The sequence below is a fragment of the Haemorhous mexicanus genome, chromosome 37, assembly GCF_027477595.1.
Source record: "Haemorhous mexicanus isolate bHaeMex1 chromosome 37, bHaeMex1.pri, whole genome shotgun sequence".
NCBI lineage: Eukaryota > Metazoa > Chordata > Aves > Passeriformes > Fringillidae > Haemorhous > Haemorhous mexicanus.
Genome location: NC_082377.1, coordinates 905,314 through 928,687, shown reverse-complemented (window position 1 = coordinate 928,687; position 23,374 = coordinate 905,314). Strand labels below are relative to the sequence as shown.

Here is a 23,374-nt window from a genome sequence, read left to right as displayed (position 1 = left end):
ACTGGGAGGGACTGGGAGGGACTGGAGACCCTGCACTGGGCACACTGGGAGGGACTGGGAGCAACTGGGAGCGACTGGGAGGGGCTGGGAGAGACTGGGAGGGACTGGGAGGGGCTGGGAGGGACTGGGATGGACTGGGAGAGACTGGAGACCCTGCACTGGGCACACTGGGAGGGACTGGGAGGAACTGGAGACCCTGCACTGGGCACACTGGGAGGGACTGGGAGGGGCTGGGAGGAACTGGGAGGGACTGGAGACCCTGCACTGGGCAAACTGGGAGTGCTGGGACTGGCACTGGGCAGACTGGGGGGATTTTGGGGGTCCTGGGGGGATGTTTTGGGGTCCCACCTGGGAGAAGATGAGCACGCGGTGGTTCTGGGGGGATTTTGGGGATAATTTAGGAGATTTTGGGGTCTTTGGGGTCCCACCTGGGAGAAGATGAGCTCGTGGTGGTTCTGGGGGATTTTGGGGATAATTTAGGATATTTTGGGATGTTTTGGGGTCCCACCTGGGAGAAGATGAGCACGCGGTGGTTCTGGGGGTGGGTTTGGGTGGGTTTGGGGATAATTTAGGATATTTTGGGGTCTTTGGGGTCCCACCTGGGAGAAGATGAGCACGCGGTGGTTCTGGGGGTGGGTTTGGGGTATCTCAGGGATATTTTGGGGTGATTTTGGGGTCTTTGGGGTCCCACCTGGGAGAAGATGAGCACGCGGTGGTTCTGCTCCTTCAGCTTGCGCAGCATCTTCTGCAGCAGCAGCAGCTTCCCCGAGGCCTTGATCAGGGCCCCGCCCTCGTAGGCGCCACTCGGCAGCTTTGGGGACTCCTGGGGACAGGGACACCGCCAGGTCACCCCCGGGGACACCGCCAGGTGACCCCCAGGGGACATCACCCACAGGGACACGTGTCCCCTCCTCCAGGATCTCCATGTCCCCTGCTCCTCCACCCCACGTCCCTCTGTCCCTGCCGTGTCACTCCAACCCCTTCATGTCCCCAGGTGCCAGCAGCCCTGTGTCCCCTCCCTGTCCCTGTGTCCCTCTACATCCCCATGTCCCACATCCTTCTGTCCCCTCCATGTCCCTCACCCTCCACCCCTCAATTACCCCACACCCCCTCGGTGTCCCCATGTCCCCTCACACCCCCTTGGTGTCCCCATGTCCCCTCACACCCCCTGGCTGTCCCCATGTCCTCGGTGTCCCCGTGTCCCCCCACACCCCAGCTGTCCCCATGTCCCTGGTGTCCCCGTGTCCCCCCACAGCCCTGGCTGTCCCCATGTCCTCGGTGTCCCCATGTCCCTGGCTGTCCCCGTGTCCCCATGTCCCTGGTCTCCCCATGTCCCCCCACCGCCCAGCTGTCCCCGCTGTCCCCATGTCCCTGGCTGTCCCCATGTCCCCATGTCCCTGGTCTCCCCATGTCCCCCCACCGCCCTGGTGTCCCCGCTGTCCCCATGTCCCCCCACCGCCCTGGTGTCCCCGCTGTCCCCATGTCCCTGGCTGTCCCCGTGTCCCCATGTCCCTGGCTGTCCCCATGTCCCCATGTCCCTGGCTGTCCCCATGCCCCCATGTCCCTGGCTGTCCCCATGCCCCCATGTCCCTGGCTGTCCCCGTGTCCCCATGTCCCTGGCTGTCCCCATGTCCCCATGTCCCTGGCTGTCCCCATGTCCCCCCACCCTCCCAGCTGTCCCCGCTGTCCCCATGTCCCCACCATGGCGGCCACGGGGAACAGGTAGGGGTGGTTGCAGCACTTCTTGAGGTCCATCATGATGTTGAGCAGCGACACCTGGTTGCCGCCGCCCCGCGAGTTCAGCGCCTCGAAGTTCCTCGTCAGGATGTACTTGTAGTACTTCCTGCGGGGACAGCGGTGCCACCGGCCGCTCTGGGGACACGGTGGCACATCCCCAGCAGGGGAGGGGACAGGGACACCGGGGGTTGGGGCCTACTTCTGCATGGGGCTGAGCTCCACGCGCACGATCAGCTCCGTCTTGGCCGGCATGTTCTTGAAGACGTCGGCCTTGAGGCGCCGCAGCATGTGGGGGCCCAGCAGGTCGTGGAGCTTCTTGATCTGGTCCTCCTTGGAGATGTCGGCAAACTCCTCCAGGAACCCTTCCAGGTTACTGGGGACATGGGGACATGGTCACCGTGGGAACATGGAGGGGACAGGGTCACCGTGGGGACATGGAGGGGACAGGGTCACTGTGGGGACATGGGGGGGACAGAGGCAAACTCCTCCAGGAAGCCCTCCAGGTTACTGGGGACACGGGGACACAGTCACCATGGGGACATGGAGGGGACAGGGTCACCGTGGGGACATGGGGGGGACAGAGGCAAACTCCTCCAGGAAGCCCTCCAGGTTACTGGGGACATGGGGACATGGAGGGGACAGGGTCACCACGGGGACATGGAGGGGACAGGGTCACCGTGGGGACATGGAGGGGATAGAGACAAACTCCTCCAGGAACCCTTCCAGGTTACTGGGGACACGGGGACACGGTCACCGTGGGGACACGGGGACATGGAGGGGACAGGGTCACCACGGGGACATGGAGGGGACAGAGGCAAACTCCTCCAGGAAGCCCTCCAGGTTACTGGGGACACGGGGACAGGGTCACCGTGGGGACATGGGGACATGGAGGGGACAGGGTCACCATAGGGACATGGAGGGGCCAGAGGCAAACTCCTCCAGGAAGCCCTCCAGGTTACTGGGGACACGGGGACACGGGGACAGGGTCACCATGGGGACACGGGGACATGGAGGGGACAGGGTCACCATGGGGACATGGGGACATGGAGGGGACAGGGTCACCATGGGGACATGGAGGGGACAGAGGCAAACTCCTCCAGGAAGCACTCCAGGTTACTGGGGACATGGGGACATGGAGGGGACAGGGTCACCGTGGGGACATGGAGGGGACAGGGTCACCATGGGGACATGGAGGGGACAGAGGCAAACTCCTCCAGGAAGCACTCCAGGTTACTGGGGACATGGGGACATGGAGGGGACAGGGTCACCGTGGGGACATGGAGGGGACAGGGTCACCGTGGGGACATGGAGGGAACAGAGGCAAACTCCTCCAGGAAGCCCTCCAGGTTACTGGGGACACGGGGACACGGGGACAGGGTCACCATGGGGACACGGGGACATGGATGGGACAGGGTCACCGTGGGGACATGGAGGGGACAGGGTCACCATGGGGACATGGAGGGGACAGAGGCAAACTCCTCCAGGAAGCCCTCCAGGTTACTGGGGACATGGGGACACGGGGACACGGTCACCGTGGGGACATGGGGACATGGAGGGGACAGGGTCACCGTGGGGACATGGAGGGAACAGAGGCAAACTCCTCCAGGAAGCCCTCCAGGTTACTGGGGACACGGGGACACGGGGACAGGGTCACCATGGGGACACGGGGACATGGATGGGACAGGGTCACCGTGGGGACATGGAGGGACACAGGGACAGGGTGAACATGGGGACACCAGGATTTGGTGGGACGGGAGGAGACAGAAAGGACAGGGGGTGACAGAAGGGACAGGAGGTGGCACAGGGGGTGACACAGGTGGCACAGGTGACACAGGAGGTGACACAGGAGGTGGCACAGGACGCACTTGAAGCGCTCGGGCGTGAGGAAGTTGAGCAGGTGGAAGAGCGATGTGGGGTGGAGGGACATGGAGGGGACACGGGAGGTGGCACGGGGGTGGCACAGGAGGTGACACAGGTGGCACAGGTGACACGGGAGGTGACACGGGACGCACTTGAAGCGCTCGGGCGTGAGGAAGTTGAGCAGGTGGAACAGCGATGTGGGGTGGAGGGACATGGAGGGGACACGGGAGGTGGCACGGGGGTGACACAGGTGGCACAGGTGGCACAGGTGACACAGGAGGTGGCACAGGTGACACGGGACGCACTTGAAGCGCTCGGGCGTGAGGAAGTTGAGCAGGTGGAAGAGCTCCTCCAGGTTGTTCTGCAGCGGGGTCCCCGTCAGCAGCAGCTTGTGCTCGATCTTGTACCCGTTCAGCACCCGGAAAAACTGCGGGGACACGGCCTCAGACCTCACCTGGGCACACCTGGGCACCCCCAAACACACCTGGGCACCCCCCCCTCAGACCCACAGCACACCTGGGCACCCCGAAACACACCTGGGCACCCCCACACCCACCTGGGCACCCCAAAACACACCTGGGCACCCCCCCCTCAGACCTCACCTGGGCACACCTGGGCACCCGAAAACACACCTGGGCACCCCCACACCCACCTGGGCACCCCCACACTCACCTGGGCACCCCCCCTCAGACCCACACCCACCTGGGCACCCCCACACCCACCTGGGCCCCCCCCCTCAGACCCACAGCACACCTGGGCACCCCAAAACACACCTGGGCACCCCCCCTCAGACCCCACAGCACACCTGGGCACCCCGAAACACACCTGGGGCACCCCCAGATCCTCCAGGGACACCCCAACACCCACCTGGGCACCCTCAGGAACCCTGAAATCGGGGATCCCCGGGTTTGGGGTGTCTCCCACCCACACCCCGGGGTTTTGGGGTGCCCCCAGCCCCATGCCCAGGTTTTGGGGTGCCCCCAGCCCCATGCCCAGGTTTTGGGGTGCCCCCCAGCCCCGTGGGTGGTTTTTGGGGTGCCCCCCACCTTGGACTGGTTGTTCTTGAGGCGGTGGGCCTCGTCCACCACCAGGCAGGTACCCAACAACCCCCCACCCACACCCCAGGGTTTTGGGGTGCCCCTGACCCCCATGGGTGGGTTTTGGGGTGCCCCCAGCCCCCGTGGGTGGTTTTTGGGGTGCCCCCAGCCCCATGGGTGGGTTTTGGGGTGCCCCCCACCTTGGACTGGTTGTTCTTGAGGCGGTGGGCCTCGTCCACCACCAGGCAGGTACCCAACAGCCCCCCACCCACACCCCGGGGTTTTGGGGTGCCCCCAGCCCCATGGGTGGGTTTTGGGGTGCCCCCAGCCCCATGGGTGGGTTTTGGGGTGCCCCCCACCTTGGACTGGTTGTTCTTGAGGCGGTGGGCCTCGTCCAACACCAGGCAGGTACCCAACAACCCCCCACCTACGTCCCCAGGTGTTCCCCAGCCCCACGCCTGGGGTTTTGGGGTGCCCCCAGCCCCACACCCCGGGGTTTTGGGGTGCCCCCAGCCCCATGGGTGGGTTTTGGGGTGCCCCCAGCCCCACGCCCGGGTTTTGGGGTGCCCCCCACCTTGGACTGGTTGTTCTTGAGGCGGTGGGCCTCGTCCACCACCAGGCAGGCCCAGCGGATGGAGCCCAGCGCCGCCTGGTCGATGGTGATGAGCTCGTAGGACGTCAGCAGCACGTGGAACTTCACCTGGGCCTCGCGCTGCGGGCACGGGGAGCGCTCAGCGGGACCCCAAAATGTGGGGAAACCCCACTGGGGACCCCAAAATGTGGGGAAAACCCACCCAGAACCCCAAAATGTGGGGAAACCCCACTGGGGACCCCAAAATGCGGGGAAACCCCACTGGGGACCCCAAAATGTGGGGAAACCCCACAGGGGACCCCAAAATGGGGGAAAAACCCACCCAGAACCCCAAAACGGGACATGGACCCATAGGGGACTCTAAAATGTGGGAAAAACCCCACTGGGAACCCCAAAATGTGGGGAAACCCCACCCAGAACCCCAAAACGGGACATGGACCCACAGGGAAACCCAAAATGTGGGGAAAACCCACCCAGAACCCCAAAATGTGGGAAAACCCCACCCAGAACCCCAAAATGTGGAAAACCCCACCCAGAACTCCAAAATGGGGCACGGACCCATAGGGGACCCCAAAATGTGGGAAAAACCCACTAGGAACCCCAAAATGTGGGAAACACCCCACCCAGAACCCCAAAATGGGGCACGGACCCATAGGAGACCCCCAAAATGTGGGGAAAACCCACCCAGAACCCCAAAATGTGGGGAAACCCCACCCAGAACCCCAAAATGTGGGAAAACCCCACTGGGAACCCCAAAACGGGGCACGGACCCACTGGGAACCCCAAAATGTGGGGAAACCCCACTGGGAACCCCAAAATGTGGGAAAAATCCACCCAGAACCCCAAAATGTGGGAAACACCCCACCCAGAACCCCAAAATGGGGCACGGACCCATAGGAGACCCCCAAAATGTGGGGAAACCCCACCCAGAACCCCAAAATGGGGCACGGACCCACTGGGGACCCCAAAATGGGGGAAAAACCCACCCAGAACCCCAAAATGGGGCACGGACCCATAGGAGACCCCCAAAATGTGGGGAAAACCCACCCAGAACCCCAAAATGTGGGGAAAGCCCACTGGGAACCCCAAAATGTGGGAAAAACCCACTGGGAACCCCAAAATGTGGGGAAACCCCACCCAGAACCCCAAAATGGGGCACGGCCCCACCCAGAACCCCAAAATGTGGGGAAACCCCACTGGGGACCCCAAAATGTGGGAAAACCCCACCCAGAACCCCAAAATGTGGGAAAACCCCACCCCGCACCCCAAAATGTGGGAAAACCCCACCCAGAACCCCAAAACGGGGCACGGCCCCACAGGGAAACCCAAAATGTGGGAAAAACCCACTGGGAACCCAAAATGTGGCAAAGACCCACTGGGAACCCCAAAATGTGGGAAAACCCCACCCAGAACCCCAAAATGGGGCACGGCCCCACAGGAGACCCCCAAAATGTGGGGAAACCCCACCCAGCACCCCAAGGTGACCCAAGTGTCCAGGTGCCACCCCCTGTCCCCCAGGTAACACAATGTCCAGGTGCCACCCCCAGCTGTCCAGGTGCCACCCCCAGCTGCTCAGGGGCCACCTGCAGCTGTTTAGGTGCCACCCCCAGCTGTCCAGGTGTGACCTCCAGGTATCCAGGTGCCACCCCCAGCTGTCCAGGTGCCACCCCCAGCTGTCCAGGTGCCACCCTGCTGTCCCCCAGCTGTCCAGGTGCCACCCACAGCTGTCCAGGTGCCACCTTGCTGTCCCCCAGCTGTCCAGGTGCCACCCCCAGCTGTCCAGGTGCCACCCTGCTGTCCCCCAGCTGTCCAGGTGCCACCCACAGCTGTCCAGGTGCCACCTCCAGGTATCCACGTGCCACCCCCAGCTGTCCAGGTGCCACCTTGCTGTCCCCCAGCTGTCCAGGTGCCACCCCCAGCTGTCCAGGTGCCACCTTGCTGTCCCCCAGCTGTCCAGGTGCCACCCCCAGCTGTCCAGGTGCCACCTTGCTGTCCCCCAGCTGCCAGATGCCACCCCCAGCTGTCCAGGTGCCACCCTGCTGTCCCCCAGCTGTCCAGGTGCCACCCACAGCTGTCCAGGTGTGACCTCCAGGTATCCAGGTGCCACCCCCCGCTGTCCAGGTGCCACCTTGCTGTCCCCCAGCTGTGCAGGTGCCACCCACAGCTGTCCAGGTGCCACCTTGCTGTCCCCCAGCTGTGCAGGTGCCACGCCCAGGTGCCACCCGCAGGTGTGCCAGGTGTCCCCTGCCCTCACCTTCATCTTGAAGGCCTTCTTGCCGCCCTTCATGGCGTTGTCGTCGAAGGAGAACTCGTTCTCGCGGATGATGGCCCTGCTGTCCTTGTCCCCCGTGTAGGTGACAACGTAGAAGGCCGGGGCCCACATCTGGAACTCGCGCTCCCAGTTGATGATGGTGGAGAGCGGCGCGCTGACGAGGAACGGGCCCTTGGTGTGGCCCTGGGGGACACTGTGTCACATGGGGACACGCCCTGGGGACACTGTGTCACACCACAGGGACAGGGGACACGGGGACGGGCCCTTGGTGTGGCCCTGGGGGACACTGTGTCATATGGGGACACGCCCTGGGGACACGGTGTCACACCACGGGGACAGGGGACACGCCCTGGGGACACTGTGTCACACCACGGGGACAGGGGACACGCCCTGGGGACACTGTGTCACATGGGGACACGCCCTGGGGACACGGTGTCACACCACGGGGACAGGGGACACGCCCTGGGGGACACTGTGTCACATGGGGACACGCCCTGGGGACACGGTGTCACACCACGGGGACAGGGGACACGCCCTGGGGACACTGTGTCACACCACGGGGACAGGGGACACGGGGATGGGCCCTTGGTGTGGCCCTGGGGGACACTGTGTCACATGGGGACACGCCCTGGGGACACGGTGTCACACCACGGGGACAGGGGACACGCCCTGGGGACACTGTGTCACATGGGGACACGCCCTGGGGACACGGTGTCACACCACGGGGACACGGGGACAGGCCCTTGGTGTGGCCCTGGGGGACACTGTGTCACATGGGGACACGCCCTGGGGACACTGTGTCACATGGGGACACGCCCTGGGGACACGGTGTCACACCACGGGGACAGGGGACACGCCCTGGGGACACGGTGTCACATGGGGACACGCCCTGGGGACACGGTGTCACACCACGGGGACAGGGGACACGGGGACGGGCCCTTGGTGTGGCCCTGGGGGACACTGTGTCACATGGGGACACGCCCTGGGGACACTATGTCACATGGGGACACGCCCTGGGGACACGCCCTGGGGACACGGTGTCACACCACGGGGACAGGGGACACGGGGACGGGCCCTTGGTGTGGCCCTGGGGACACTGTGTCACATGGGGACACGCCCTGGGGGACACGGTGTCACACCACGGGGACAGGGGACACGGGGACGGGCCCTTGGTGTGGCCCTGGGGGACACTGTGTCACATGGGGACACGCCCTGGGGACACTATGTCACGTGGGGACACGCCCTGGGGACACGCCCTGGGGACACGGTGTCACACCACGGGGACAGGGGACACGGGAACGGGCCCTTGGTGTGGCCCTGGGGGACACTGTGTCACATGGGGACACGCCCTGGGGACACGGTGTCACACCACGGGGACAGGGGACACGGGAACGGGCCCTTGGTGTGGCCCTGGGGGACACTGTGTCACATGGGGACACGCCCTGGGGACACGCCCTGGGGACACTGTGTCACATGGGGACACGCCCTGGGGACACGGTGTCACACCACGGGGACAGGGGACACGCCCTGGGGACACTGTGTCACATGGGGACACGCCCTGGGGACACGGTGTCACACCATGGGGACACGCCCTGGGGACACGGTGTCACATGGGGACACGCCCTGGGGACACGGTGTCACACCACAGGGACAGGGGACACGCCCTGGGGACAATGTGTCACATGGGGACACGCCCTGGGGACACGGTGTCACACCACGGGGACAGGGGACACGCCCTGGGGACACGGTGTCACACCACGGGGACAGGGGACACGGGGACGGGCCCTTGGTGTGGCCCTGGGGGACACTGTGTCACATGGGGACACGCCCTGGGGACACGGTGTCACACCACGGGGACAGGGGACACGCCCTGGGGACACTGTGTCACATGGGGACACGCCCTGGGGGACACGGTGTCACACCACGGGGACAGGGGACACGGGGATGGGCCCTTGGTGTGGCCCTGGGGGACACTGTGTCACATGGGGACACGCCCTGGGGACACTATGTCACATGGGGACACGCCCTGGGGACACGCCCTGGGGACACGGTGTCACACCACGGGGACAGGGGACACGGGGACGGGCCCTTGGTGTGGCCCTGGGGGACACTGTGTCACATGGGGACACGCCCTGGGGACACTATGTCACGTGGGGACACGCCCTGGGGACACGCCCTGGGGACACGGTGTCACACCACGGGGACAGGGGACACGGGGACGGGCCCTTGGTGTGGCCCTGGGGGACACTGTGTCACATGGGGACACGCCCTGGGGGACACGGTGTCACACCACGGGGACAGGGGACACGGGGACGGGCCCTTGGTGTGGCCCTGGGGGACACTGTGTCACATGGGGACACGCCCTGGGGACACTATGTCACGTGGGGACACGCCCTGGGGACACGCCCTGGGGACACGGTGTCACACCACGGGGACAGGGGACACGGGAACGGGCCCTTGGTGTGGCCCTGGGGGACACTGTGTCACATGGGGACACGCCCTGGGGACACGCCCTGGGGACACTGTGTCACATGGGGACACGCCCTGGGGACACGGTGTCACACCACGGGGACAGGGGACACGCCCTGGGGACACTGTGTCACATGGGGACACGCCCTGGGGACACGGTGTCACACCATGGGGACACGCCCTGGGGACACGGTGTCACATGGGGACACGCCCTGGGGACACGGTGTCACACCACAGGGACAGGGGACACGCCCTGGGGACAATGTGTCACATGGGGACACGCCCTGGGGACACGGTGTCACACCACGGGGACAGGGGACACGGGGATGGGCCCTTGGTGTGGCCCTGGGGACACTGTGTCACATGGGGACACGCTCTGGGGACACGGTGTCACACCACGGGGACAGGGGACACGCCCTGGGGACACGGTGTCACATGGGGACACGCCCTGGGGACACGGTGTCACACCACGGGGACACGGGGACGGGCCCTTGGTGTGGCCCTGGGGGACACTGTGTCACATGGGGACACGCCCTGGGGACACGGTGTCACATGGGGACACGCCCTGGGGACACGGTGTCACACCACGGGGACAGGGGACACGCCCTGGGGACACGGTGTCACACCACGGGGACAGGGGACACGCCCTGGGGACACGGTGTCACATGGGGACACGCCCTGGGGACACGGTGTCACATGGGGACACGCCCTGGGGACACGGTGTCACATGGGGACACAGGGATGGGTCCTGACGGTGGCCCTGGGGGACCTCGGAGGGGGCCACAGGTGCCCCCAGCCCCACATGAGTGACCCCAGCCCCATATGGGTGACCCTAGTGACCACACAGGTGCCCCCAGCCCCACACAGGTGCCCTGCAGGTGCCCCCAGCCCCACATGAGTGACCCCAGCCCCACGTGGGTGACCCTGGTGACCGGGCAGGTGCCCCACAGGTGCCCCCAGTGACCACATGAGTGCCCCCAGCCCCACGTGGATGACCCCAGTGACCACGTGAGTGCCCCCAGGCCCACGTGGATGACCCCAGTGACCAGGTGGGTGCCCCCAGCCCCATGTGGATGACCCTGGTGACCAGGCAGGTGCCCCACAGGTGCCCCCAGCCCCACGTGAGTGCCCCCAGCCCCACGTGGATGACCCCAGTGACCAGGCAGGTGCCCCCAGCCCCACGTGGATGACCCCAGTGACCAGGTGGGTGCCCCCAGCCCCACGTGGATGACCCCAGTGACCAGGCGGGTGCCCCCAGCCCCACATGAGTGACCCCAGCCCCACATGGATGACCCCAGTGACCAGGTGGGTGCCCCACAGGTGCCCCCAGTGACCAGGTGGGTGCCCCCAGCCCCACGTGGATGACCCCAGTGACCAGGTGGGTGCCCCCAGCCCCACGCAGGCGCCCCCACAGGTGCCCCGCAGGTGCCCTCACCTCCTTGTAGAGCGAGTAGAGGAAGACGATGGTCTGGATGGTCTTGCCCAGCCCCATCTCGTCGGCCAGGATGGTGTCGGTGCTCTGCGCCCACGAGAAGCGCAGCCAGTTGAGCCCCTCCAGCTGGTACAGGTGCAGCGTCCCACCTGTGGCCGTGATGAAGCGCGGCTGCGTCTCGTACTTCACCGTGGGCTGCGGGGACACGCCTGTCACCACGGGGGACACGCCACCCCACACGCCCCCGCGGGGCTGGCAGGGGGCTGGAGGTGTTGAGGGGCTCAGGTGAGCCAGGTTTGGGGGGGATTCAGGTGTGCAGGGCACCCCAAAAACCCCCAGGGAGCTGGAAGTGTCACAGAGCTCAGGTGAGCCAGGTTTGGGGGGGATTCAGGTGTGCAGGGTACCCCAAAAACTCCCACAGGGAGCTGGAAGTGTCACAGAGCTCAGGTGAGCTGGGTTTGGGGGGGATTCAGGTGTGCAGGGCACCCCAAACACCCCCAGGGGGCTGGAGGTGTCCCAGGGCTCAGGTGAGCTGGGTTTGGGGGGGATTCAGGTGTGCAGGGCACCCCAAACACCCCCACACAGCTGGAGGTGTCACAGGGCTCAGGTGAGCCAGGTTTGGGGGGGATTCAGGTGTGCAGGGCACCCCAAACACCCCCACACAGCTGGAGGTGTCCCAGGGCTCAGGTGAGCTGGGTTTGGGGGGGACTCAGGTGTGCAGGGCACCCCAAAAACCCCCACACAGCTGGAGGTGTCACAGAGCTCAGGTGAGCCAGGTTTGGGGGGGATTCAGGTGTGCAGGGCACCCCAAACACCCCCACACAGCTGGAGGTGTCACAGAGCTCAGGTGAGCCAGGTTTGGGGGGGATTCAGGTGTGCAGGGCACCCCAAAAACCCCCAAGGGGCTGGAGGTGTCCCAGGGCTCAGGTGAGCCAGGTTTGGGGGGGATTCAGGTGTGCAGGGCACCCCAAAAACCCCACACAGCTGGAGGTGTCCCAGGGCTCCGGTGAGCCAGGTTTGGGGGGGATTCAGGTGTGCAGGGCACCCCAAAAACCCCCAAGGGGCTGGAGGGGTTACAGGGCTCAGGTGAGCCAGGTTTGGGGGGGATTCAGGTGTGCAGGGCACCCCAAAAACCCCCAAGGGGCTGGAGGTGTCACAGAGCTCAGGTGAGCCAGGTTTGGGGGGGATTCAGGTGTGCAGGGCACCCCAAAAACCCCCACACAGCTGGAGGTGTCCCAGGGCTCAGGTGAGCCGGGTTTGGGGGGGATTCAGGTGTGCAGGGCACCCCAAAAACCCCCACACTGCTGGAGGTGTCCCAGGGCTCAGGTGAGCCAGGTTTGGGGGGGATTCAGGTGTGCAGGACACCCCAAAAACCCCCACAGGGAGCTGGAGGTGTCCCAGGGCTCAGGTGAGCCGGGTTTGGGGGGGATTCAGGTGTGCAGGGCACCCCAAAAACCCCCAGGGGGCTGGAGGTGTCCCAGGGCTCAGGTGAGCCAGGTTTGGGGGGGACTCAGGTGTGCAGGGTACCCCAAAAACCCCCACACAGCTGGAGGTGTCACAGGGCTCAGGTGAGCTGGGTTTGGGGGGGACTCAGGTGTTCAAGGATGTCCCCAAAGGTCCCTACCAGGTTCCCCCAGGGTGTGGGGGTGCCCAGTTTGGGGTGCCCAGTTTGAGGTGCCCAGTTTGGGGGTGCCCAGTTTGTAATGCCCAGTTTGGGGTGCCCAGTTTGGGGGTGCCCAGTTTGGGGGTGCCCAGTTTGTAATGCCCAGTTTGGGGTGCCCAGTTTGGGGGTGCCCAGTTTGGGGTGCCCAGTTTGGGGGTGCCCAGTTTGTAATGCCCAGTTTGGGGTGCCCAGTTTGGGGGTGCCCAGTTTGGGGGTGCCCAGTTTGTAATGCCCAGTTTGGGGTGCCCAGTTTGGGGGTGCCCAGTTTGGGGTGCCCAGTTTGGGAGTGCCCACTTTTTGGGGTGCCCACTTTTTGGGGTGCCCACTTTTTGGGGTGCCCAGTTTGGGGGTGCCCAGTTTGGGAGTGCCCAGTTTTTGGGGGTGCCCAGTTTTTGGGTGCCCAGTTTGGAATGCCCAGTTTGGGGTGCCCAGTTTGGGGTGCCCACTTTTTGGGGGTGCCCAGTTTGGAATGCCCAGTTTGGGGTGCCCAGTTTGGGGTGCCCAGTTTGGGGTGCCCACTTTTTGGGGTGCCCAGTTTGGGGTGCCCAGTTTGGGGTACCCAGTTTGGAATGCCCAGTTTGGGGTGCCCACTTTTTGGGGTGCCCAGTTTTGAGGTGCCCAGTGTGGGGTGCCCAGTTTTTGAGGTGCCCAGTTTGGGGGTCCCCAGTTTATGGGACGGCCAGGTTTTTGGGGTGCCCAGTTTGGGGTGCCCACTTTTTGGGGTGCCCAGTTTGGAATGCCCAGTTTGGGGTGCCCAGTTTTGGGGGTGCCCAGTTTGGGGTGCCCAGTTTTTGGGGTGCCCAGTTTGGAATGCCCAGTTTGGGGTGCCCAGTTGGGGGTGCCCAGTTTGGGGTGCCCAGTTTGGGGTGCCCACTTTTTGGGGTGCCCAGTTTGGGGGTCCCCAGTTTATGGGACGGCCAGGTTTTTGGGGTGCCCAGTTTGGGGTGCCCACTTTTTGGGCTGCCCAGTTTGGGGGTGCCCACTTTTTGGGGTGCCCAGTTTGGGGGTGCCCAGTTTGGAATGCCCAGTTTGGGGGTGCCCAGTTTGGGGTGCCCAGTTTGGGGGTGCCCAGTTTTTGGGGTGCCCAGTTTGGAATGCCCAGTTTGGGGGTGCCCAGTTTGGAATGCCAAGTTTGGGGTGCCCAGTTTGGGGTGCCCAGTTTGGGGTGCCCAGTTTGAGGTGCCCAGTTTGGGAGTGCCCAGTTTGGGGTGCCCAGTTTGGGAGTGCCCAGTTTTGAGGTGCCCAGTTTGGGGTGCCCAGTTTGGGGGTGCCCAGTTTGGGATGCCCAGTTTGGAATGCCCAGTTTGGAATGCCCAGTTTTTGGGTGCCCAGTTTGGGATGCCCAGTTTGGGGATGCCCAGTTTGGGGGTGCCCAGTTTTGGGGTGCCCACTTTTTGGGGGTGCCCATTTTAGGGGTGCCCACTTTTTGGGGTTGCCCACTTTTTGGGGTGCCCACTTTTTGGGGGTCACTCACGTCGTTGGTGGGCGAGTCGGGCGGCCCCTCCCCCGGCGTCTCCTTCTTCTTCTTCTTGTAACGCCGGGGCTGGGCCGGGTCCTCCCCCATGAACACCTCCCTGGGGACACCAGGGGACACCAGGGGACATCAGGGGACATCGGGGACACAGGGGGACATGAGGGGACACCCTGAAACCCCAAGGTCCCCTCAGTGTCCCCAGTGTCCCCAATGTCCCCTCAGTGTCCCTCACCGGTGTTCCCAGCAGGCACATCCCTGTAACCCCGATGTCCCCAGTGTCCCCTCAGTGTCCCCAATGTCCCCTCAGTGTCCCCAATGTCCCCAGTGTCCCTCACCGGTGTTTCCAGTAGGCACATCCCTGTAACCCCGATGTCCCCAATGTCCCCTCAGTGTCCCCAGTGTCCCTCACCGGTGTTCCCAGTAGGCACATCCCTATAACCCCGATGTCCCCAATGTCCCCTCAGTGTCCCAAATGTCCCCAATGTCCCCAGTGTCCCTCACCGGTGTTTCCAGCAGGCACATCCCTGTAACCCCGATGTCCCCAGTGTCCCCAGTGTCCCTCACCGGTGTTTCCAGTAGGCACGTCCCTGTAACCCTGATGTCCCCTCAGTGTCCCCAATGTCCCCTCAGTGTCCCCTCAGTGTCCCCAGTGTCCCCTCAGTGTCCCTCACCGGTGTTCCCAGCAGGCACATCCCTGTAACCCCGATATCCCCAGTGTCCCCTCAGTGTCCCCTCAGTGTCCCCAATGTCCCCAGTGTCCCTCACCGGTGTTTCCAGTAGGCACATCCCTGTAACCCCGATGTCCCCTCAGTGTCCCCAGTGTCCCCAGTGTCCCTCACCGGTGTTTCCAGTAGGCACATCCCTGTAACCCCGATGTCCCCAGTGTCCCCTCAGTGTCCCCCATGTCCCCTCAGTGTCCCTCACCGGTGTTTCCAGTAGGCACATCCCTGTAACCCCGATGTCCCCAGTGTCCCCAGTGTCCCTCACCGGTGTTTCCAGTAGGCACGTCCCTGTAACCCTGATGTCCCCTCAGTGTCCCCAATGTCCCCTCAGTGTCCCCTCAGTGTCCCCAGTGTCCCCTCAGTGTCCCTCACCGGTGTTCCCAGCAGGCACATCCCTATAACCCCAATGTCCCCTCAGTGTCCCCTCAGTGTCCCCAATGTCCCCAGTGTCCCTCACCGGTGTTCCCAGCAGGCACATCCCTATAACCCCAATGTCCCCTCAGTGTCCCCTCAGTGTCCCCAGTGTCCCTCACCGGTGTTCCCAGCAGGCACATCCCTGTAACCCCGATGTCCCCAGTGTCCCCCCAGTGTCCCCTCAGTGTCCCTCACCGGTGTTCCCAGCAGGCACATCCCTGTAACCCCGATGTCCCCAGTGTCCCCCCAGTGTCCCCAATGTCCCCTCAGTGTCCCTCACCGGTGTTCCCAGTAGGCACATCCCTGTAACCCCGATGTCCCCAATGTCCCCTCAGTGTCCCTCACCGGTGTTTCCAGTAGGCACATCCCTGTAACCCCGATGTCCCCTCAGTGTCCCCAGTGTCCCCAGTGTCCCTCACCGGTGTTTCCAGTAGGCCAGCTTGTGCAGGTCGTAGTCGGGGATGGGCATCTCGTCCTCCTCCCAGGTGGCCTGGTCGTAGGGCAGGTCCCGCCACTTCACCAGGTAGTGGTACTGCCCCTTCCGGTCCACGCTGCGCGGCACCGCGTCACCCGGGGCACGGGGACACCGCGGGGACAGCAGGGACACCACGGGCACTGCGTCACCCGGGGCACGGGGACACCGCGGGGACAGCGGGGACACCACAGGGACACCCAGGGCAGTGTGTCACTCAGGGCACGGGGACACCGCGGGGACAGCGGGGACACCACGGGGACACTCAGGGCACTGCGTCACCCGGGGCACGGGGACACCGCGGGGACAGCAGGGACACCACGGGGACACTCAGGGCACCGCGTCACCCGGGGCACGGGGACACCGCGGGGACAGCGGGGACACCACGGGGACACTCAGGGCACGGGGACAGCAGGGACACCACGGGGACAGCAGGGACACCCAGGGCAGTGTGTCACCCGGGGCACGGGGACACCGCGGGGACAGCGGGGACACCATGGGGACACTCAGGGCACCGCGTCACCCGGGGCACGGGGACACCGCGGGGACAGCAGGGACAGTGGGGACAGCCAGGGCACTGTGTCACCCGGGGCACGGGGACACCGCGGGGACAGCAGGGACAGTGGGGACAGCCAGGGCACTGTGTCACCCGGGGCACGGGGACACCGCGGGGACAGCAGGGACAGTGGGGACAGCCAGGGCACTGTGTCACCCGGGGCACGGGGACACCGCGGGGACAGCGGGGACACCCAGGGCATGGGGACAGCAGGGACACCCAGGGACACTCAGGGCACTGTGTCACCCGGGGCACGGGGACACCGCGGGGACAGCGGGGACACCACGGGGACACTCAGGGCAGTGTGTCACCCGGGGCACGGGGACACCATGGGGACAGCAGGGACACCCAGGGCACGGGGACAGCAGGGACACCACGGGGACACTCAGGGCACTGTGTCACTCAGGGCACGGGGACACCGCGGGGACAGCGGGGACACCCAGGGCATGGGGACAGCAGGGACACCCAGGGACACTCAGGGCACTGTGTCACCCGGGGCATGGGGACACCGCGGTGACAGCGGGGACAGCGGGGACACCCAGGGCATGGGGACAGCAGGGACACCCAGGGACACTCAGGGCACTGTGTCACCCGGGGCATGGGGACACCGCGGTGACAGCGGGGACAGCGGGGACACCCAGGGCATGGGGACAGCAGGGACACCCAGGGACACTCAGGGCACCGCGTCACCCGGGGCACGGGGACACCGCGGGGACAGCGGGGACACCCAGGGCATGGGGACAGCAGGGACACCACGGGCAGTGTGTCACCCGGGGCACGGGGACACCGCGGGGACAGCGGGGACACCCAGGGCACTGTGTCACCCGGGGCACGGGGACAACGCGGGGACAGCGGGGACACACAGGGCATGGGGACAGCAGGGACACCACGGGGACACCCAGGGCACTGTGTCACTCAGGGCACGGGGACACCGCGGGGACAGCGGGGACACCCAGGGCATGGGGACAGTAGGGACACAACAGGGACAGGAGGGACAAAGGGCACCCAAGAGCAGTAGGGGACAATGGGGCCACCAGGGGACAATGGGGACATCAGGCACCCAGGGAACGCCCACGGGGACAATTGAGTGTCCCCAAGGGCACGGGGCACCCACGGGTGACACTGAGCGTCCCCTGGGGACACAGGGACAGCCAGCAGCACCGAGGGACCCAGCAGGGAGTGTCACTGCCACCAGGGTGTGGGTGACATCAGGGGACATGGAAGGGACACAAGTGCCACCAGGGGTCACCCGCTGTCACCGGCAGCATCGGCTGCCAGCAGGGACAGGGACACTGGGGTCACCTGGGGACACTGGAGGGGACATGAGGTCACCCGGGGACACGGAATGCAAATGAGGCCACTTGGGGACAGAATCACACAGAGGTGACACGGGGTCACCTGGGGACAGGGACACGTGGAGGTGACACCTGGGACAGTGCCTGACCATCCCAGCGGGTGCTGGGGGGTCCTTGGGGGACCCAGGGGGGTCCGGAATGTCCCCAAACCCCCCTCGGCCACTCCCCTTGGCCACCCTGCTGTCCCCCCCTGTTCCCTGGATGGGATTTGGGGGTGCCCTGGGGGGATTTGGGGTGCTCTGGATGGGATTTGGGGTGCCCTGGATGGATTTGGGGTTCCCTGGGGGGATTTGGGGTGCCCTGGATGATATTTGGGGTGCCCTGGATGGATTTGGGGTGCCCTGGGAGAATTTGGGGTGCCCTGGATGGGATTTGGGGGGCCCTGGGAGGATTTGGGGTGCCCTGGATGGGATTTGGGGTGCCCTGGAGGATATTTTGGGGTGCCCTGGATGGGATTTGGGGTGCCCTGGATGGGATTTGGGGTGCCCTGGATGGGATTTGGGGTGCCCTGGGGGGATTTGGGGTGCCCTAGATGATATTTGTGGGTGCCCTGGGTGGGATTCGGGGTGCCCTGGATGATATTTGGGGTGCCCTGGATGGGATCTGGGGGTGTCCCTGGCAGAATTTGGGGTGCCCTGGAAGATATTTGGGGTGCCCTGGGAGAATTTGGGGTGCCCTGGATGGGATTTGGGGTGCCCTGGGTGGATTTGGGGTGCCCTGGATGGGATTTGGGGTGCCCTAGATGATATTTGGGGTGCCCTGGATGGGATTTGGGGTGCCCTGGAGGATATTTTGGGGTGCCCTGGGTGCCCACCTGTGGTTGATGATGCGGTGCACCGTCATCCACTCGGGTTTGATGCCGTAGCGGTAGAAGCACCCCGGGGGGATCTGGGGGTGCCCCGGGGGGATTTGGGGTGCCCTGCATGGGATTTGGGGTGCCCTGGAGGATATTTTGGGGTGCCCTGGATGATATTTTGGGGTGCCCTGGGAGGATGTGGGGTGCCCTGGGTGCCCACCTGTGGTTGATGATGCGGTGCACCGTCATCCACTCGGGTTTGATGCCGTAGCGGTAGAAGCACCCCCGGGGGGGTTTTGGGGTGCCCCGGGTGGATCTGGGGGTGCCCCGGGTGGATTTGGGGTGCCCTGGATGATATTCGGGGTGCCCTGGATGGGATTTGGGGTGCCCTGGAGGATATTTTGGGGTGCCCTGGGTGGGATTTGGGGTGCCCTGGGTGCCCACCTGTGGTTGATGATGCGGTGCACCGTCATCCACTCGGGTTTGATGCCGTAGCGGTAGAAGCACCCTGGGGGGATTTGGGGGTGCCCTGGGAGGATTTGGGGTGCCCTGGGGGGATTTGGGTGCCCTGGATGATATTTGGGGTGCCCTGGAGGATATTTTGGGGTGCCCTGGGTGCCCACCTGTGGTTGATGATGCGGTGCACCGTCATCCACTCGGGTTTGATGCCGTAGCGGTAGAAGCGCTCCTCCATGCCCCCAAAAAGGGGGTCCCCCCCTGCCCCCCGCTTCTCGCTCTTGGGGTCGTCGTCCCCGGAGCCGTAGTCCAGGGGAGGGGGCTCGTCCATGTCGTTCTTCCGCTGGTAGTTCCGGTACATCACCAGGTGGAAGATCTCCAGCTGCGCCCCGAAATCAAAGGGGACACCCCCAAGTTAGAGAGGACACCCCAAAGTTAAAGAGAATCACCCCGAAGTTAGAGGGAGCACCCCAAAGTTAAAGGGAATCACCCCAAAGTTAGAGGGGACACCCCAAAGTTAAAGAGAATCACCCCAAAGTTAGAGGGGACACCCCAAAGTTAAAGAGAATCACCCCAAAGTTAGAAGGGACACCTCAAAGTTAAAGAGAATCACCCCGAAGTTAGAGGGGACAGCCCAAAGTTAAAGGGGGACAGCTCAAAGTTAGAGGGGACAGCCCAAAGTTAAAGGGGGACAGCTCAAAGTTAGAGGGGACAGCCCAAAGTTAAAGGGGGACAGCTCAAAGTTGGGGGGAACACCCCAAAGTTAAAGGGAATCACCCCAAAGTTAGAGAGGACACCCCAAAGTTAAAGAGAATCACCCCAAAGTTAGAGGGGACACCTCAAAGTTAAAGAGAATCACCCCGAAGTTAGAGGGGACACCCCAAAGTTAAAGGGGGACAGCTCAAAGTTAGAGGGGACAGCCCAAAGTTAAAGGGGGACAGCTCAAAGTTAGAGGGGACAGCCCAAAGTTAAAGGGGGACAGCTCAAAGTTGGGGGGAACACCCCAAAGTTAAAGGGAATCACCCCAAAGTTAGAGAGGACACCCCAAAGTTAAAGAGAATCACCCCAAAGTTAGAGAGGACACCCCAAAGTTAAAGGGAATCACCCCAAAGTTAGAGGGGACAGCCCAAAGTTAAAGAGAATCACCCCAAAGTTAGAGGGGGCACCCCAAAGTTAAAGGGGGACAGCTCAAAGTTAGAGGGGACAGCCCAAAGTTAAAGGAAATCACCCCAAAGTTAAAGGGGACACCCCAAAGTTAAAGGGGGACAGCTCAAAGTTGGGGGGAATCACCCCAAAGTTAAAGGGGGACACCTCAAAGTTAAAGGGAATCACCCCAAAGTTGGGGGGAACACCCCAAACTTAGGGAGAATCACCCCAAAGTTAGAGGGAATTACCCCAAAATTAGAGGGGGCACCCCAAAATTAGAGGGGAGCACCTCAAAGTTGAGCCCCTCCAATTGTCCAGCTGTCCCCCCAATACTCTGGGGAATCCCTCCAGGTTTTTGGGGTATCCCCCGATGTTCTGGGGTACCCCAGGTGTACCTGCAGCTCCTTGATCCAGGAGCAGTGCCAGCAGGACAGCCCCACCCACGCTGAGCTCCCCCCATGCTGAGCCCCTCCCATATTTTGGGGTGCTCCCCCAGACTTTGGGGTATCCCCCCAGGTTTTTGGGGAATCCCCCCAGGTTTTTGGGGTCCCCCCCGATGTTTTGGGGTGCCCCAGGTGTACCTGCAGCTCCTTGATCCAGGAGCAGTGCCAGCAGGACAGCCCCACCCATGCTGAGCCCCCCCCATGCTGAGCCCCCCCCCGTATTTTGGGGTGCTCCCCCAGACTCTGGGGTATCCCCCCAGGTTTTTGGGGTCCCCCCCGATGTTTTGGGGTGCCCCAGGTGTACCTGCAGCTCCTTGATCCAGGAGCAGTGCCAGTAGGACAGCCCCCCCCATGGTGATCCCCCCCCATGCTGAGCCCCCCCAGTTGTCCAGGTGTTCCCCCCAGGTTTTTGGGGTATCCCCCCAGGTTTTTGGGGTCCCCCCCGATGTTTTGGGGTACCCCAGGTGTACCTGCAGCTCCTTGATCCAGGAGCAGTGCCAGCAGGACAGCCCCACCTATCCTGAGCCCCACCCATGCTGATCCCCACCCATGCTGAGCCCCCCCAGTTGTCCAGGTGTTCCCCCAGACTTTGGGGTATCCCCCCAGGTTTTTGGGGTCCCCCCCGATATTTTGGGGTCCCCAGGTGTTTGGGGCCATACCTGCAGCTCCTTGATCCAGGAGCAGTGCCAGTAGGACAGCCCCACCCATGCTGAGCCCCCCCCATGCTGAGCCCCCCCAATTGTCCAGGTGTTCCCCCAAACTTTGGGGTATCCCCCCAGGTTTTTGGGGTCCCCCCCGATATTTTGGGGTGCCCCAGGTGTTTGGGGCCATACCTGCAGCTCCTTGATCCAGGAGCAGTGCCAGCAGGACAGCCCCACCCATGCTGATCCCCACCCATGCTGAGCCCCCCCGTATTTTAGGGTGCTCCCCCAGACTTTGGGGTATCCCCCCAGGTTTTTGGGGTCCCCCCCGATGTTCTGGGGTGCCCCAGGTGTACCTGCAGCTCCTTGATCCAGGAGCAGTGCCAGTAGGACAGCCCCACCCATGCTGAGCCCCCCCCATGCTGAGCCCCCGCCGTATTTTGGGGTGTTCCCCCAAACTTTGGGGTATCCCCCCAGGTTTTTGGGGTCCCCCCCGATATTTTGGGGTCCCCAGGTGTTTGGGGCCATACCTGCAGCTCCTTGATCCAGGAGCAGTACCAGCAGGACAGTCCCACCTATCCTGATCCCCACCCATGCTGAGCCCCCCCCGTATTTTAGGGTGCTCCCCCAAACTTTGGGGTATCCCCCCAGGTTTTTGGGGTCCCCCCCGATGTTCTGGGGTGCCCCAGGTGTACCTGCAGCTCCTTGATCCAGGAGCAGTGCCAGCAGGACAGCCCCACCCATGCTGAGCCCCCCCCATATTTTGGGGTGCTCCCCCAAACTTTGGGGTATCCCCCCAGGTTTTTGGGGTCCCCCCCGATGTTTTGGGGTGCCCCAGGTGTACCTGCAGCTCCTTGATCCAGGAGCAGTGCCAGTAGGACAGCCCCACCCATGCTGAGCCCCCCTGTATTTTGGGGTGCTCCCCCATACTTTGGGGTATCCCCCCAGGTTTTTGGGGTATCCCCCCAGGTTTTTGGGGTCCCCCCCGATGTTTTGGGGTGCCCCAGGTGTACCTGCAGCTCCTTGATCCAGGAGCAGTGCCAGTAGGACAGCCCCACCCACTTGACGAAGAACTCTCGCTCCGAGCGGCCCTGCAGGGCCTGGGGGGGCCCCTCCTGGGCTTGGGGGGCTCCTGGGGGGGCCACGGGGGCGGGGGGCTCCCCCCAGCGCCAGTACAGGATCTTCTGCACGCGCCCCTTCAGCACCGGGCACTGCGGGGACAGGGGACACTGCTGGGGACATCGAGGGGACATCGAGGGGAGGGCTGTGCCCCGAGGTGGGCTCTGCGCTGTCCCCGGGAGCTCACAGTGTCCCCACGTCCCCATGTCCCCAGTGTCACTCTATCTCTCAATGTCCCCACAGTGTCCCCACGTTCCCCAATGTCCCCACAGTGTCCCCATGTCCCCCCAATGTCCCCACATTCCCCAGTGTCACTCTATCTCCCAATGTCCCCACAGTGTCCCCATGTCCCCCAATGTCCCCACAGTGTCCCCATGTCCCCCCAATGTCCCCACATTCCCCAGTGTCACTCTATCTCTCAATGTCCCCACAGTGTCCCCATGTCCCCCAATGTCCCCACATTCCCCCATATGTCCTTATATCCCCCCCATGTCCCCACAGTGTCCCCATGTCCCCTTACCCCACCATATCCCCGTGTCCTCCCATACCCCTCCATGTCCCCACATCCCCCAGTGTCCCCAGTGTCCCTGCTGTCCCCATGTCCCTGCTGTCCCCAGTGTCCCTGCTGTCCCCCGGTGTCCCTGCTGTCCCCAGTGTCCCTGCTGTCCCCAGTGTCCCCACAGCCCCAGTGTCCCCATGTCCCCCGGGTACCGTGCAG

At 64.1% G+C, this 23,374-nt stretch overlaps 1 protein-coding gene across 1 annotated transcript in view; it reads right to left on the bottom strand.

Annotated features, from left to right (window-relative positions):
• Window positions 1–23,374, bottom strand: part of CHD3 (chromodomain helicase DNA binding protein 3) — an 87,025-nt gene that overhangs the window by 40,687 nt on the left and 22,964 nt on the right. Inside the window, 11 exon segments of the mRNA XM_059872614.1 lie at window positions 692–823; window positions 1,702–1,843; window positions 1,937–2,110; window positions 3,903–4,024; window positions 5,209–5,346; window positions 7,481–7,681; window positions 11,403–11,594; window positions 14,537–14,636; window positions 16,092–16,223; window positions 19,475–19,689; window positions 22,551–22,748. Of these exon segments, the coding sequence (XP_059728597.1) occupies window positions 692–823; window positions 1,702–1,843; window positions 1,937–2,110; window positions 3,903–4,024; window positions 5,209–5,346; window positions 7,481–7,681; window positions 11,403–11,594; window positions 14,537–14,636; window positions 16,092–16,223; window positions 19,475–19,689; window positions 22,551–22,748 (1,746 nt within the window).